This window comes from Hevea brasiliensis, chromosome 2 (genome assembly GCF_030052815.1).
Source record: "Hevea brasiliensis isolate MT/VB/25A 57/8 chromosome 2, ASM3005281v1, whole genome shotgun sequence".
Classification (NCBI taxonomy): Eukaryota; Viridiplantae; Streptophyta; class Magnoliopsida; order Malpighiales; family Euphorbiaceae; genus Hevea; species Hevea brasiliensis.
In genome coordinates this window covers 10387804-10401756 of record NC_079494.1, presented here as the reverse complement: position 1 = coordinate 10401756, position 13953 = coordinate 10387804, and the positions used below count along the sequence as shown (strand labels likewise).

The 13953-nt window shown below is 33.8% G+C and overlaps 1 protein-coding gene across 1 annotated transcript; it reads left to right on the top strand.

Moving 5' to 3' along the window:
• Nucleotides 1-10253: 10253 nt before the first annotated feature.
• On the top strand, nt 10254-10973 carry LOC110671971 (uncharacterized). Its single transcript, XM_021834612.2, has 2 exons — nt 10254-10465; nt 10625-10973. The coding sequence occupies exons 1-2, from the start codon at nt 10254-10256 to the stop codon at nt 10971-10973; spliced, it is 561 nt and encodes a 186-aa protein (XP_021690304.2).
• The last annotated feature ends 2980 nt before the right edge of the window (nt 10974-13953 follow it).

Here is a 13953-nt window from a genome sequence, read left to right as displayed (position 1 = left end):
GAGTCAGGTCACTCCGACACCCAATTCCGTAAATGCCAATTGAGAGAGAAAATACCAATAAATGAATAAAGAGAATGATAACACATACTTTAAACATCGATTTGAGCCCTATTTATAGAATAAAGGACAACGCCTTTTCTCCATTCTAATCGGGATTACACCTGCCCATTTTCCTCCATTTTTTGCAGAGATATCACTTAATATGTCCTATATTCCTAGCTATAATATAATACATGTTGTCCTCATGTAAATAACTCATAACTAATTATTACCCTGATCGAATAATCATTTAATTCGAGCACTTCATGAGCTGCTTTAACACCTGACATTTCATTCAAACATCTCACGACCTATCCGAACTCCTGCTATTCTATCTGAACATCTTGTGATTTGTTCAAACTCTTAATGTTCCATTCAAATATCTTGTGCTTTATTCGAACACCTTCCCTTCAAGGCACTCCATTTCCTTCCAATCTTAATAATTTGGGACATTTATTTTTTGGTTCATAAATCGAGTCATACTGTATCACTTCGTAAATCTAAACATCAGCTTGAAAAATCTACACCATATATGCGAAAAGGCAATCCATGAGATTAGACACAAAAGGTATCTGTTCAGCTTCTTTTTTTTTTTTAATTATGATCAAGATATTTTCAAGTCAATTTTTGCACATTGACATTAAGTCATCTTTTTGAATAATTTTAAAAACACACTTCCTCACATTAGTTTAGTACATTCTGGATAAATATTCATAGAGTGCTCATTAATAGAGTAAAAAAACTTATTGATAAAGAAGGGGAGCCCCTATTGTTACTAACTAGGTTAAACATATTAGGCATTATGCTATCATATACAATTCTTAGTTCTCAAATTTACATCTCAATTTAAAAAAAAAAAAAAGTAAGTGCTAGCGTAATCTGATTTAAGGATTTCATAACAATATTATTTTTTAACAAGAGCACCACATCATTCATTAATATAGCTCAACAATTGTGAATAATGCATAGGGCGTGCAGAGTCTAGCCTCTATGCCTTGTTTGATTGTGTTTACAATTCCAATCTAGTATGGACTTATTCTAACTACTAAGTGGTTGACCTTTAAGGATTGCCACACCTCGATCTCCATTAGATTGTGATGAATTTGTTGTGGATTAATGATGTGGTTAATTAAGGGTATCTTGCAGCCTTTGTTATTTGGTGTTACGTGCTAGCAGCTTTAGGTGTGTAAAAACAATGCTCTATTCGACCATGATTGCATGGAAGTTGATGCCATGGTGCAGAATGTTCTTGGTACTGCTTGGGAGTTTGGATGAGCTTCAAAGGCCTTGGATACAAGTATAAGTCCTTATATGAGGAAGGAGACATTATAGATTTTTAGCACAACTCTTTTATAGGGCTAATTTAAATTTAACACGGATGGTACTGAAAGAAGGGGACGAGCTTGCTTATGGAGGTGGCTACTCAAGGACAATTTAAGGCGTTGAATTGGTTGGCATATTGGGGTAAATGCTCAATTCCAGTTGTTAAGTTATTGGTTATTTTAGAAGATTTAAGGATGGCTAAATGAGGTGGTATTTCTAGAGCTATTTTCAAATGCGATAGCCTAAATGTAGTTAAAGGTGTTCAATAGGTCAGTTTAATTCCAAATCCAATCAAACTACAAATACTGAATAATTGAAAAGTGTATTTTTATAGACCTAATTGAACTAAACTTATAGTGAAATTGAATTGAACTCAATTAAAAAATTTAGTTCAGTTTGATCAATTGGTTATGACACTTTCTTTGGCTCCATTTTAAAGTAAAACTCCACTAATAAAACTCCTCAAATCTTAACAAAACAAACCCTTATCACTACGACAACACAAATTAACCTAAACAGTGAAAAGTAAGAAATTAACTCAATTATGATATGAAATACATCATACACATTGTTATTTTCACAAATCTGCAAATCCTCAATTATTTAACCCTACAACACAAATCACCAACAGAGAGAGAGAGAGAGAGAGAGAGAGAGAGAGAGAGAGAGAGAGAGCATGCTGAAACTTAAAATCAGGCGATTGGTAAGGTGAGGCGAGGAGAGGAATCTTAAACCTGCAACGAAGGAAGGTAATAACCATCAACCCAATTGAATGATTAAAAAAAAAGGCAAAAAACCCTTTTAAGTCCTTGATAATTACTCTTAGAGTCAAATAAGTCGTTTATCAATTTAGTTGATTCTTTAAGCCCCTAACAATTACTCCTAGAGTCTAATAAACTCTTGTCATTTTAGTTTATCCTTTTAAGCCCCTAATAATTACTCTTAGAGTCAAATAAGCCCTTGTCAATTTAATTGATCTATTTAAGCCCTTATGAATCAAAAATTTGCTTTTACAAGCCCACTTGATGTTATGTGTACTCCGATAAAATGTGAGTTTAGCATGCCTAGTGTCACTAGGTCATGCACTGCCTAAAGCTCCTTTTCTGCATCCAGCACAGGACAATGCTAAATAGCACTGAGTTCAGCATTAGGCATGCTGAATGGCAGTAATAATACAGAATGCCCATATTTTCAATCATTTATCTTCTATTAATATAATTAAGTTGTAGAGAGAGAGAAAGAGAGAAAAAGAGTGACGGAGAGCAGTAGAGAGTTTAGCTCTTAGGTTATGTGACAAGAATGGATGTCAACTAAATGTTTATCCATCATGTGCAAATCACGTGATAGAGATTAAGTCTCTTTAAACTAAATTTTCAACATATTTGCTCTAATTGAAATTGTTAGGGGTTTACGTGGATTAACAAAATTGATAAAGGCTTATTTGGCTCTAAGAGTAATTATCAGGGACTTAAATGGATCAATAAAATTCATAAGGATTTATTTGATTCTAAAAGTAATTTTCTAGGGCTTAAAAGTCTTTTTGCTAGAAAAAATTATCTTTGTCTCACCTTGAATGTAACACCCTCCCGGTAATCACTCCGTACATCCTACTGTTCCGGTGACCAGTGTCGGTCCGGATAGCTAGAACGTCCGAAAAAAATATTTAAACTAAAGTGAGGAACCAAAATTAACTCAAATACTAATAAGAAAAATTTAGTAAAAATTTTAGAAATAAAATACAACCAAGTTAAACGAGCCGGTGTCCTAGCGAGAGGTAACTCAGAGGGAAGTTGCGGTTCTCGCAACGAGGAGCCCTAGACCCGGGGGAAAATTTATAAAATAATTTTTGGGACTCTAGAAAAGAGTTATTGAGGTTCCCATGGCATTAGAATGCCAAGAAAATATTTGGGAAAATTTTTCAATCGGTACAGACAATTTTGACCCGTTGAGCCAAACGGAGGGCATTTTGATCATTTCGCCTTCAGAGGTGATTTTTGGCCGACTTGTCCAGCTAAGTAAATAATTAATATGACATAAAATATGAAGAAACATTACTAAAAATTAAATTGAAATTGAGTAGTGATGAAAAGAAAAGAAAAATCAAAATAAAGTAATTTGTGACATCATAATGATGTCATTTATAAATTACCAACCAATCACAAGCTAATAAGCTTTCTTAAATACTTAAAAGAGACAAAACAAAGACCAAAACAATTAAAAATCCAGCAGCCTTCTTCTTCCCTAATTGCAGCCGAAACCAAGCCTTGCCCTAAACCTCCATTTTCTTCAATTTTAAGCTTGAAAAATCTCTCAAACCTCACCTCAAAACCCTAAGTTATCTTCACAAAATTTTATCCATACACCCTAGGGAAGCTCTAGGCAGCCACAAAGAGGAGAAATTCTAAGGAAAATACAAGTCCAAGAAGTGCCACTTGAAGGTTAGTGCATATATACACCTAAAGCTCTTTATTTCTATGTTAAGGGACTTGAAATAAGGAATTGTAACTAAAATGAATAACAATTATGTGTATGAATGCCATGAATTTCGGCAGCCCTATTGAAGGAATAGAAATGAGTGTTTTTTTGGACTTAGAGTGGATTAGAAATGATGTTTAAGGTACATATACACAAGTATAATGAATTGGTATGCTAACTAAGGTAATTGGTGTAACCCTTGAATTTGAGCTAAGGTTTTAAGAATGAAAATTTGACTTGGCTTAGGAAATTGTTAGAGAACATTTTAATGGTCAATTAGTGACCATTTTAGGTAAGTTGACCACAATTTGGACTGAAATATAGCATGGCAAAGTGAATGTGTAGGCTGCCTTAGGACAGCAGCAGAGTGGCTGAAATTTCAGTCCACTTGGACTGCCATATCTTGGGCTGTGTTGGTCCAATTTGTGTTTGGCCAATTGGACATGAAACTAGGCTTATAATGGCATATTTTTTCTGAAGAAACCATGCCCAAAAGACCAAAGCAAGAGGACCAAAAGTTGGCCCCAATCCGGACACCCTGCAACAGCACCTGCAGAAATGACCAAATGAATAGTAACTGTTCATTTGGCCATAACTCACTGTAGATATGGTCAATTGACCTGAAATTTTTACAGCAACAAGTTAAGACATAAACTAACAACTTTCATGAAAAAACCTATCCCAAATTATGGCCAGAACCCATCCAAAAAAGTGATTCTAATCACTGTTCATGTTACTGTAGATATGGTAATTTCTGCAGAATGGAAATCCGGCCAGCTGTGGTTTTTGGACCATATCTAGAGCTACAAAACTCCAAATGGAGTGATTCAAAAAAGGAAATTCAACTAGACAAAATAAGGAACAACTTTCATGTTTGCCATTTCTTCAAATTCCCACTGCAACAGTGTCCAATGGAATAGTAAAGTTGAGTTACAAAAACTGAAAATTCTGCCTCCCTTGGTTTAAACTTTGAAATGGTATAAATGCTTAATGCCAACAAGTTTTGAATGCCAAATGTGGTATATTGGGAGTGCCAAAGTCAATGTACATATTTTCTATCCAAAAGTCAACATTTTTATTGACCAATGAGGTGAATAGTGACACCAAAAACTTGAAATTCACAAATTGAAGAATTTAAAAGTTTCAAATGCCCTAGTATACCTAACAAGATTGGTTTGGATAGTTTGGCATGCCAATAGGGTTCAGTTAGCAGTACTTGTAACACCCTAGGCAAATCCTACATCGACAAAACACGGGAGAGATGCTGGGTTTATAAGATGGTGGTTCGTAACTTCTAGTGACGCGTTGTAAAACCGTGAGGGCTTTAGCCCAGAGCGGACAATATCACTAGTGGGCCGGGCCATTACATTTGTGGTATCAGAGCCGCTCCGCGTGCAACCTTGAACGATGGTGGGGCAAACCTCAGCGAGGACGCTGAGTCCCATAAGGGGGGTGGATTGTAACACCCTAGGCAAATCCCACATCGACAAAACACGGGAGAGATGCTGGGTTTATAAGTTGGTGGTTCGTAACCCCTAATGACGCGTTTTAAAACCGTGAGGGCTTCGGCCCAGAGCGGACAATATCACTAGTGGGCCGGGCCGTTACATTTGTCCGCTCTGGGCTGAAGCCCGCACGGTTTTAAAACGCGTCAATGGGGGTTACGAACTATCAACTTATGAACCCAGTATCTCTCCCGTGTTTTGTCGATGTGGGATTTGCCTAGGGTGTTACAATCCACCCCCCTTATGGGACTCAGCGTCCTCGCTGAGGTTTGCCCCACCATCGCTCAAGGTTGCAGGCGGAGCGGCTCTGATACCACAAATGTAACGGCCCGGCCCACTAGTGATATTGTCCACTCTGGGCTGAAGCCCTCACGGTTTTAAAACGCGTCACTAGAAGTTACGAACCACCATCTTATAAACCCAGCATCTCTCCCGTGTTTTGTCGATGTGGGATTTGCCTAGGGTGTTACAGTACTGCACATGGCAATATGCCATTCTGTGATTTTATGGCTTTTAGCCATTCTGACCTTGTATTGAGATTTGGCCTTGTGCCTGATGTATTTACAGCTTGTTAGCTGTTCTGTTGCACACCGGGAGATGCATATGTGACCGATGGTGTGACGGCCCGAGGTACTTGATACCCAGTGCCAGTTTACCCGTTTATCCAGTCTAGTCATCTAGTGTAGGTTACTTGGGCAACCAAATGAATTAAAGTGGACAAAGTTAAGTTTATACAAATTCAAAACAAATGAAACATATACATTCATTACATGTTTATTTTCTTGCTATTTCTTTTATTTTATTATTGCACCAGTAAGCATTATTGCTTAGCGCGTTGCTTTTGCTACGCGTAGGTTCTGGAGATACAGATCGTGAGCCCAGTAGACCGCAGACTGGGTGAGTCCATCCTGCAGTTCTGCACAGTGTCTGTGTCACCTCAACTTCTGCAGTGCATTGGTAGGACACTAGGTGTCATTTTGGCATTCTGTAATAAATTTTGATTTTCTCATATGTAATTAAACTTGTGTAATGTATATTGATGTTCATGTAAATTATAAAAATTGTATTTGTGAATGGAAAAGTAAATATCTATTTGTGATTTATACTTGATTATCACATGTGATGGATGATTGAGAAATGTTGTTGAGATCTTGATATTGAGACTTTGTTGATGAATTGAAGTTGGGATTGTTTGGAAAATTATTTGGAAGTGTTTTAACAGGTTCCGAAGAACTGTTTTCTCCATTTTTAGCCGGTACTCCGCCGGATTTTCTTTAAAATTTTCGGAACCTTAAATAAATAATACTTTTGATAAATGGCCTAAATAAATTATATTTCATAAATTATATTCAAAAGCATGATATAAATTAATTAAGGTATATTAGAGTGTGCCGGTACACCGTGTGGCATTACTTACTCGGGTATACTGTACACGGGTAAGGGGTGTCACATTGAATCAAAGAGAAAAGAAGAGTAGAAGTTAGCGTCAGCTTGTAGTAGAGCAGTTGGCGTTGTCTGGTAAAGGTAGAGATATGTCAAACTCCAATAGTCTAGTTGACAAGTGGGTGGGTGGGATATGGCATTGCAAGGGCTAAGAGGGAAATGGGCAAGTGGCAGTACATGTAGATGAAGTGCAAAGAAAAAAAGGGGAAATTGAGAAAAAAATTATGGCTAGGGCTCAGGAAGAGCGGGTTGGGTTTCTTATTCTTGAAGAAACCTAGAGTGGGCTAGGCTTGGAGGGACACTGGACTTGTGCTTTTGCAAGTTCAAATTAAACAGCCCAATGGTTTGATCAGATTGATTTTTTTTTTATTAAAAAACAAAACCAAACAAAAAATCAAAATTTCTTAAAATCCTAAGCCAAACAAACTAAATAATTGAATAGAAAAACCAAACCAGATTGGCTCGGTTTGGTTATTTGGTTTAAACTATTGTATGTTATCCCTTAAGTGTATTGCTTTTTATTTCTAATAAAATGGAATCTCCTAGCAACCTTTACTCTTTGGTGCTCTCGATTAGGAAGTTGATGGATGAGATTCAGATATTCGTATTTTTCATGTTTGCCACAGGTTAATTCTAGTGTATACTGACTTGCTACTTTTACGTCCTTGTTTCTTGTTGGAATCCATGGGTTAGATGACCCTTCTCGGGATATTAACTAGCGATTGCTTCATGATCAATTTGGAGTTACTTAAACTTGCTAATAATTATTTAGTTTTGTGTTAAGCTATAGCATCCCTTTTTGAGGGGTGAAAAAAGATGATTCCAACTTACAAACATGAAATAGGCATAAAAATAGTTGCATGCTAAATTGCTCTAATGGTCACTCAACTTTGAAAATTGTTTTATTTCAGTCTTTTAGTTTCAATTTGTTACAAAAACATCACTCAACTTAAATTTTTGTTCAAAAGAAGTGATCATGACCATTATATTTTTGCCCTATTTCTCCTTTCTTATTACTTCTTTATTTCTTTAATTAAAATAAAAATTAACCTTATAATATAAAATTCGATACATTAAAATTTTATAGCACAATAAATAGGGTTATAATTTCTTGTAATATTAAAAAATTTATCATTCAACACGCTAATAAAAAATTATTGATACCATCCTTATCCATACTACAAGGTGAAGTGAAAATATCTTTATTTATTTATTTATTTCTAATAGTCATGAATTTGACTCTAAATGAAAGTAGATGCCTCAATTAATAATTATCCATTATTTTATATTAAGACAATATAATATAACTTAATAAAATGACTATATATATATATATATATATTAACTTTAAAACCTTTTAAAAAACTTTTAACCCAAAATTGAAAATCAAAATCAAAATAATTGAATCATAATTAAATTAAAACATCTAAAAAATAAAATTTTAAATTTAAATTTCAATATGAGTTTGATTTTTTGTTTTAAATTTCTTTTAAAAAATAGTTTAGTTGAGTTCCTGTATTTTTAAAGAAATGAATGCTGTGATAGACCATAAACTTGATTATCATCCAAGATGGTATGCTAAGCACTCTGATTTGACTGAAAACTCGGTCCTAACTTCAGTGAGGTATATCGTCAATCCAAGGATACTTTCGATATGCTTAGAAGACATTGATGCTAAATACAAAGTCCATTCCTCGACGCTCCTCTCCCATTGATCAAAATCGATTAACACACATATATAATAATAATAATAATAATAATAATAATAATAATAATAATAATAATAATAATAATAATAAATTGAGACTTCCACTTTCATTAAGAGTAGATATGATGACAATTGCAAAATAATAATAATAATAATAATAATAATAATATAAAGATTTTTCACTTCACTAACTTGTAATTTAAATAATCGATAGTACCAATAATTTATTTTATTAGTTTGTTGAATAATAAAATTATTTATTAAAGCATAGGAAAATACATAAAATTTTTCTATTTATTATAAAATCTTTTCTGTTTATTGTGCTTTAAAATTTTAATATCCCAAATTTTATATCATAAAATTAAATTTTATTTTGATTAAAGAAATATTGGAAAAAGAGAAAAGCTAAAGAGGATAAAATGTTTTTTTTTTTTCTTTTAACAACGGTTAACCTACTATAATACAGTGACTTTTGCAGCAAATACTTGCAAGGTCTTCAAGAACAAAAGAGATATGCGTTCTTCAAAGTCATTAATTAAAGCAATATAGACTTTTGGATTTTTCTTGCTAGATTTATCATGAATTCAAAATACAAGATATATAGTCTCATCTATTAAATATATGAATCCCACATTATTATATCTTAGATTCATAATAGACTAGACTAGGTAAGAATTTTTCATTGACTATCATGTAGAGTGTCGTCATCATCACCGTCCAAGAAGTCTCTTTTTAGATCAAAATTGGGTTTTCATTGTAATTTTGGTTTTTCCTTTCTATCTCATCGAGTGACTTATTGGGCTCGTCTGGTTCGCACACTAATTGAAATCAATATTAGAATCAGAATCAATGAAATAAGAAATGGAATGGTAAATTTTCATTTATATTTGGTTCACTATAGAATTAAGTCAAAGTCTTCTTCAAAGTATTTGATTTGCATATATAAGCTACAGAATCAGAATCAAACCTATTTAGTTATCAAATAAAAATCAACTTAAAATTACTTTTTTATATTTTTATAATATTTACTTTTTAATTTTAATTATTATATGGGAATATAAAAATAATATTTTTTTTAATTTTAAGTAAAAATAAAAATATATATTTTTATTATTTTACTTTAAATTTTTAAAGTTGATTATATTCAAAATTTTTTATTTTAATTAAAATAGGAAAAATATAAAATTATATTTTTACTATTTTTATTCTAATTGGGCATAACTAATTATCAGTACAATTTTTTAATTTTAGTTATTTATATGAAAATATAAAATAATAGTTTTATATTTTAATTATTACTATTATAATTATTATAATTATTATAATTATTATTTTATTTTATTATTTTAGTTATTATAATTATAAATATTATAATTAATATAATTATAAATTTTAATTAATTATTTAAAATGTAATAATATTTTAATTATTGTAATTATTATAATTATAATTATAATTTTTTTTATTAATAATATGACAATACAAAAATTAAAACATCCCAACCAATAAAGATTGAGTATTTAGTTTTTAGTAACATAATCATTCCCATTCATTCTCATTCATGTTCTTTGATTTCTACTTTAAAATAGAGAATGATTATTCTTTTTATTGTGGGAATCAAATGAAAAAAAGAGTTTCCAAACACTATCATTCCCATTTCTGGGTATTTTTTTGGTAGAACCGAACAAATGGAATCCTAATTTCTTTGCGACTGTATATACAAGGCTTCTCATTCAAGAAAGAGCATACTCTGAGATAACATGAACGCGATTGCAAGCCCGCCCTATACCAAAAACTCACAGGCAAGAGGTAAGTCCACAGGTTGGGCTACCTTTGGCCTCAAGCAGCGTCAGAAACAAGGTCTTCAACTTCAACAAGTCGGCGATGATCCTTTTCCACCCCTGCCTACCACTAGCATCACCTCTCTTCGTCCCTGTGAAAACCTATCGAACAATAATAATTTTTCTACTAGGTCTTTCTCATCTGTATTACCACATTCTGCAGATTTTCCACCCATAACAAAGAATGGTAATTGCAATAAATTGACGTCACTTAGTGATTCTGGTTTAGTTAAGGTTCTCGAGGAGAAGGATCTTGATTTTGCCTTCAACCATCTCAAATAACTTCACAGCTGGGCTGACGAAAGTTTGATCGAGGATATCATGGCCTCTGTGAATAATGATATTGATAAGGCCACAACTTTGTTAGAAGAGATGATTTCTACTGGCAACTCTACGGAGAAGGGGGAAGCAAAGGATTTATCTAATTGCGATGATTTTCGATGTGAAGAAGGGGGAAAAGAGATTGCTTTGTCAGAACAGACCTCAAACCTTGCTGCAGACATCGCTGATCTAAGCTCTACTCTTGTGGGTACTTTCAAAAGTAATCACAAACAATTGAAGGATGCGCATACTGCCTGTGAACGTAGGCTCTCTGGTGTATATAATTGGTATTTGAAACTAATTTCTGAACTTTGCTAGTATTTCTCTCATTATCAAAATGAGCCCAATACAAAGAGTATTTAGAGCCAAGTCAACAAAGTCTGCTGATAAATTATCATATCCTACAATCAACTCCAACATAACAGTCTGCAACCTACTTAATAGAATATCAGTGCACTTCTTTATCCCCCCCTCAAGTTGGATCAAGTGAAAATGTTACCAGATTCAATTTGGATAAAAATTTACTATGAACATCTGCAGGAAGGGGTTTGGTGAAAACATCTGCTAGTTGCAAAGTAAAAGAAACATGAACAGGTGCTATAAACCCTTTTTGGAGCTGATCTCTAACTATGTGACAGTCAATATCTATATGTTTAGTCCTCTCATGGAAGACGGGGTTAGCAGCTATGTAAAGAGCAGCTTTGTTGTCACACTTCAAGCTAATGGGCAAATGAAGTGGAATCTGAAAGTCTCTAAGAAGATAAGAGATCCAAAGCAATTCACAAACTGTAGAAGCCATTGCCCTGTATTCTGCCTCTGCTGAAGACTTGGATACCATTGTTTGCTTCTTTGTCTTCCAAGAAATAAGAGAGGAACCAAGAAACACACAAAATCCAGTGAGTGACTTTCGGGTGAAGGCACAGGAAGCCCAATCTGCATCACAAAATGCAGTGAGCTTAAAATCATTGGTCACTAGAAAATACAAGCCTTTGGAAGTGGACTTTCAAGTATCTCAAGACATGCAATGCTGCATTCCAATGAGGCTGTCGAGGAGAAGACATAAATTGGCTCAAATGTTGCACAGCATGACTAATATCTGGTCTGGTGCTGTTGATACATAGCAACCTCCCTATCAATCTTCTATAAACATCTGGATCAGACATAAGATTACCAGAATCAATGGATAGATGTAATCTAGTAGGTAAAGGAGAGGTAGCTAGTTTGCAATGTAACATTCTTGTATCTGTCAAAACATTAGTAATGAATTTCTTCTGACTAACAAGAGTACCCTTTTCTGATCTTGTAATTTCCAGCCCTAAAAAATACTTCATGAATCCCAAGTCTTTAATGATAAGCTTGAAATGTAATTCTTGTTTAACAGCTTCTATTTGAGCAATACACACACCAGAAATAATGACATTATCCACATAAATCAAAAGAGCCATGAAGTTATCTGCATTTCCTTGAGTAAACAAACAATAATCATGTTGTGATTGTGTGAAGTCTAAAGATTTAAGAAAGCTAGTAAACTCTATATTTCATTGTCTAGAGGCTTGTTTTAAGCCATATAAAGACCTTTTCAACAAACAAACTTGCCCTGGTTGTGCCTTATCATATCCTTGTGGGGGCTGCATATAAACTTCTTCATCTAAGTATCCATGCAAAAAAGCATTATTTATGTCTAATTGATAAATGGGCCACTGTTTAGCAGTTGCTAAAGCTATAAAAAGCCTTACAGTAACAAGTTTGGCCACAGGAGAAAATCTATCTTTGTAATCCAGCCCCTCAACTTGATTGTATCCCTTGGCAACCAAATGAGCCTTAAATCTATCTACCTCACCATTAGGCCTGCATTTCACCTTATACATCCACTTGCAGCCTATAGCTTTCTTACCTACTGGTAAGGTAGTTAACATCCAAGTATTATTTTTCTCCAAAGTCACTATCTCTTGCTGCATAGCCTCAATCCAGTTAGTATCCTTAGATGCTTGGGAGTATGTAACAGGTTCATGAATAACAGATACATTGTTTATAAAAGATTGATGAATGGGAGTGAAGGCAAGAAAATAGTTACCTGAGTATGAGAATGCAGCTGACCCGGTATTAACTATAGTTGGAGTGGCAGCTGAAGCTAAATGAACAAAATCCTTTAACCAAGTAGGTTTTGAAGAATGTCTAGAAGATCTTCTTAAAGGAACAGAATTATGAATATTTGATGAATGAGTAATAGGAACACTATCAGTAGAAGTAGAAGGTGGAGTTGAAGAAATTGGTATAGAAAAAGATGAAACATGAGGAAGAGAATCTTGTGAGTCAGTAGAAGTAGCTGTTGATGAAGAGGTAGGACTATCAAAATTAGATGCTGAAGGTATAGGTAGATCTAAATCAAAGAAATTAAAAATGGTTAAAGACTCATTTTCAAGTTTGTGTTTAAATGGAAAAATAGACTCATAAAACAGAACATCTTTACTAACAAAGATTTCCCCAGTCTTCAAGTTATACAACTTTTAAGCTTTACTATGGCAGGAATATCCAAGAAGAAGGGATTGAATGCATCTATCAGTGAATTTGTCTTTATTAGGGTATATATTTGCTGCATAACAAAGACATCCTATGACTCTTAAATGGGTATAATCTGGTAGTTTTTGATACAAAAGCTCATAAGGAGTAAGCTAGCTTAATTTTTGAATTGGCAATCTATTCACTATATTTGTGGCAGCTAATATACATTCAGACCAAAAGGTTTTTAGCAGATTGGCTTGAAGTCTTATTGCCCTTGCTGTGTCAAGTATTTATGTTTTCTCTCCACCACCCCATTCTGTTGGGGTGTATAAGGACAAGTTCTTTGATGGGAAATACCTTTATCAGACAATAATTGAGAAAAAGCTTGACTTAAAAACTCTGCTCCATTATCAGTTCTAACTGTCTTAATTGTAACTCCAAATTGGTTCTGAATAGAATGGACAAATTTTGAGAAAATACCAAGACTTTGAGATTTATGTTGCAACATAAAGGTCCAAGTGGCTCTAGAATAATCATCTACTATGGTAAGGAAAAATTTGGCTACTGTGATAGAGGTGATAGGATAAGGTCACCAAAGATCTACATGAATAAGATCGAAAGGATGGGTGGATATTGAGTCACTATCTGGAAAAGGAAGTCTATGATCCTTTGCTAATGGACAAATGAGACAACTGAATTTATCGTTATTTGTAAATGACATTCCAGGTAAATGAGACATTTTACCAAAAGAAACATGACCTAATCTAGCATGTATGACAGAAATATTTTGTGTTGA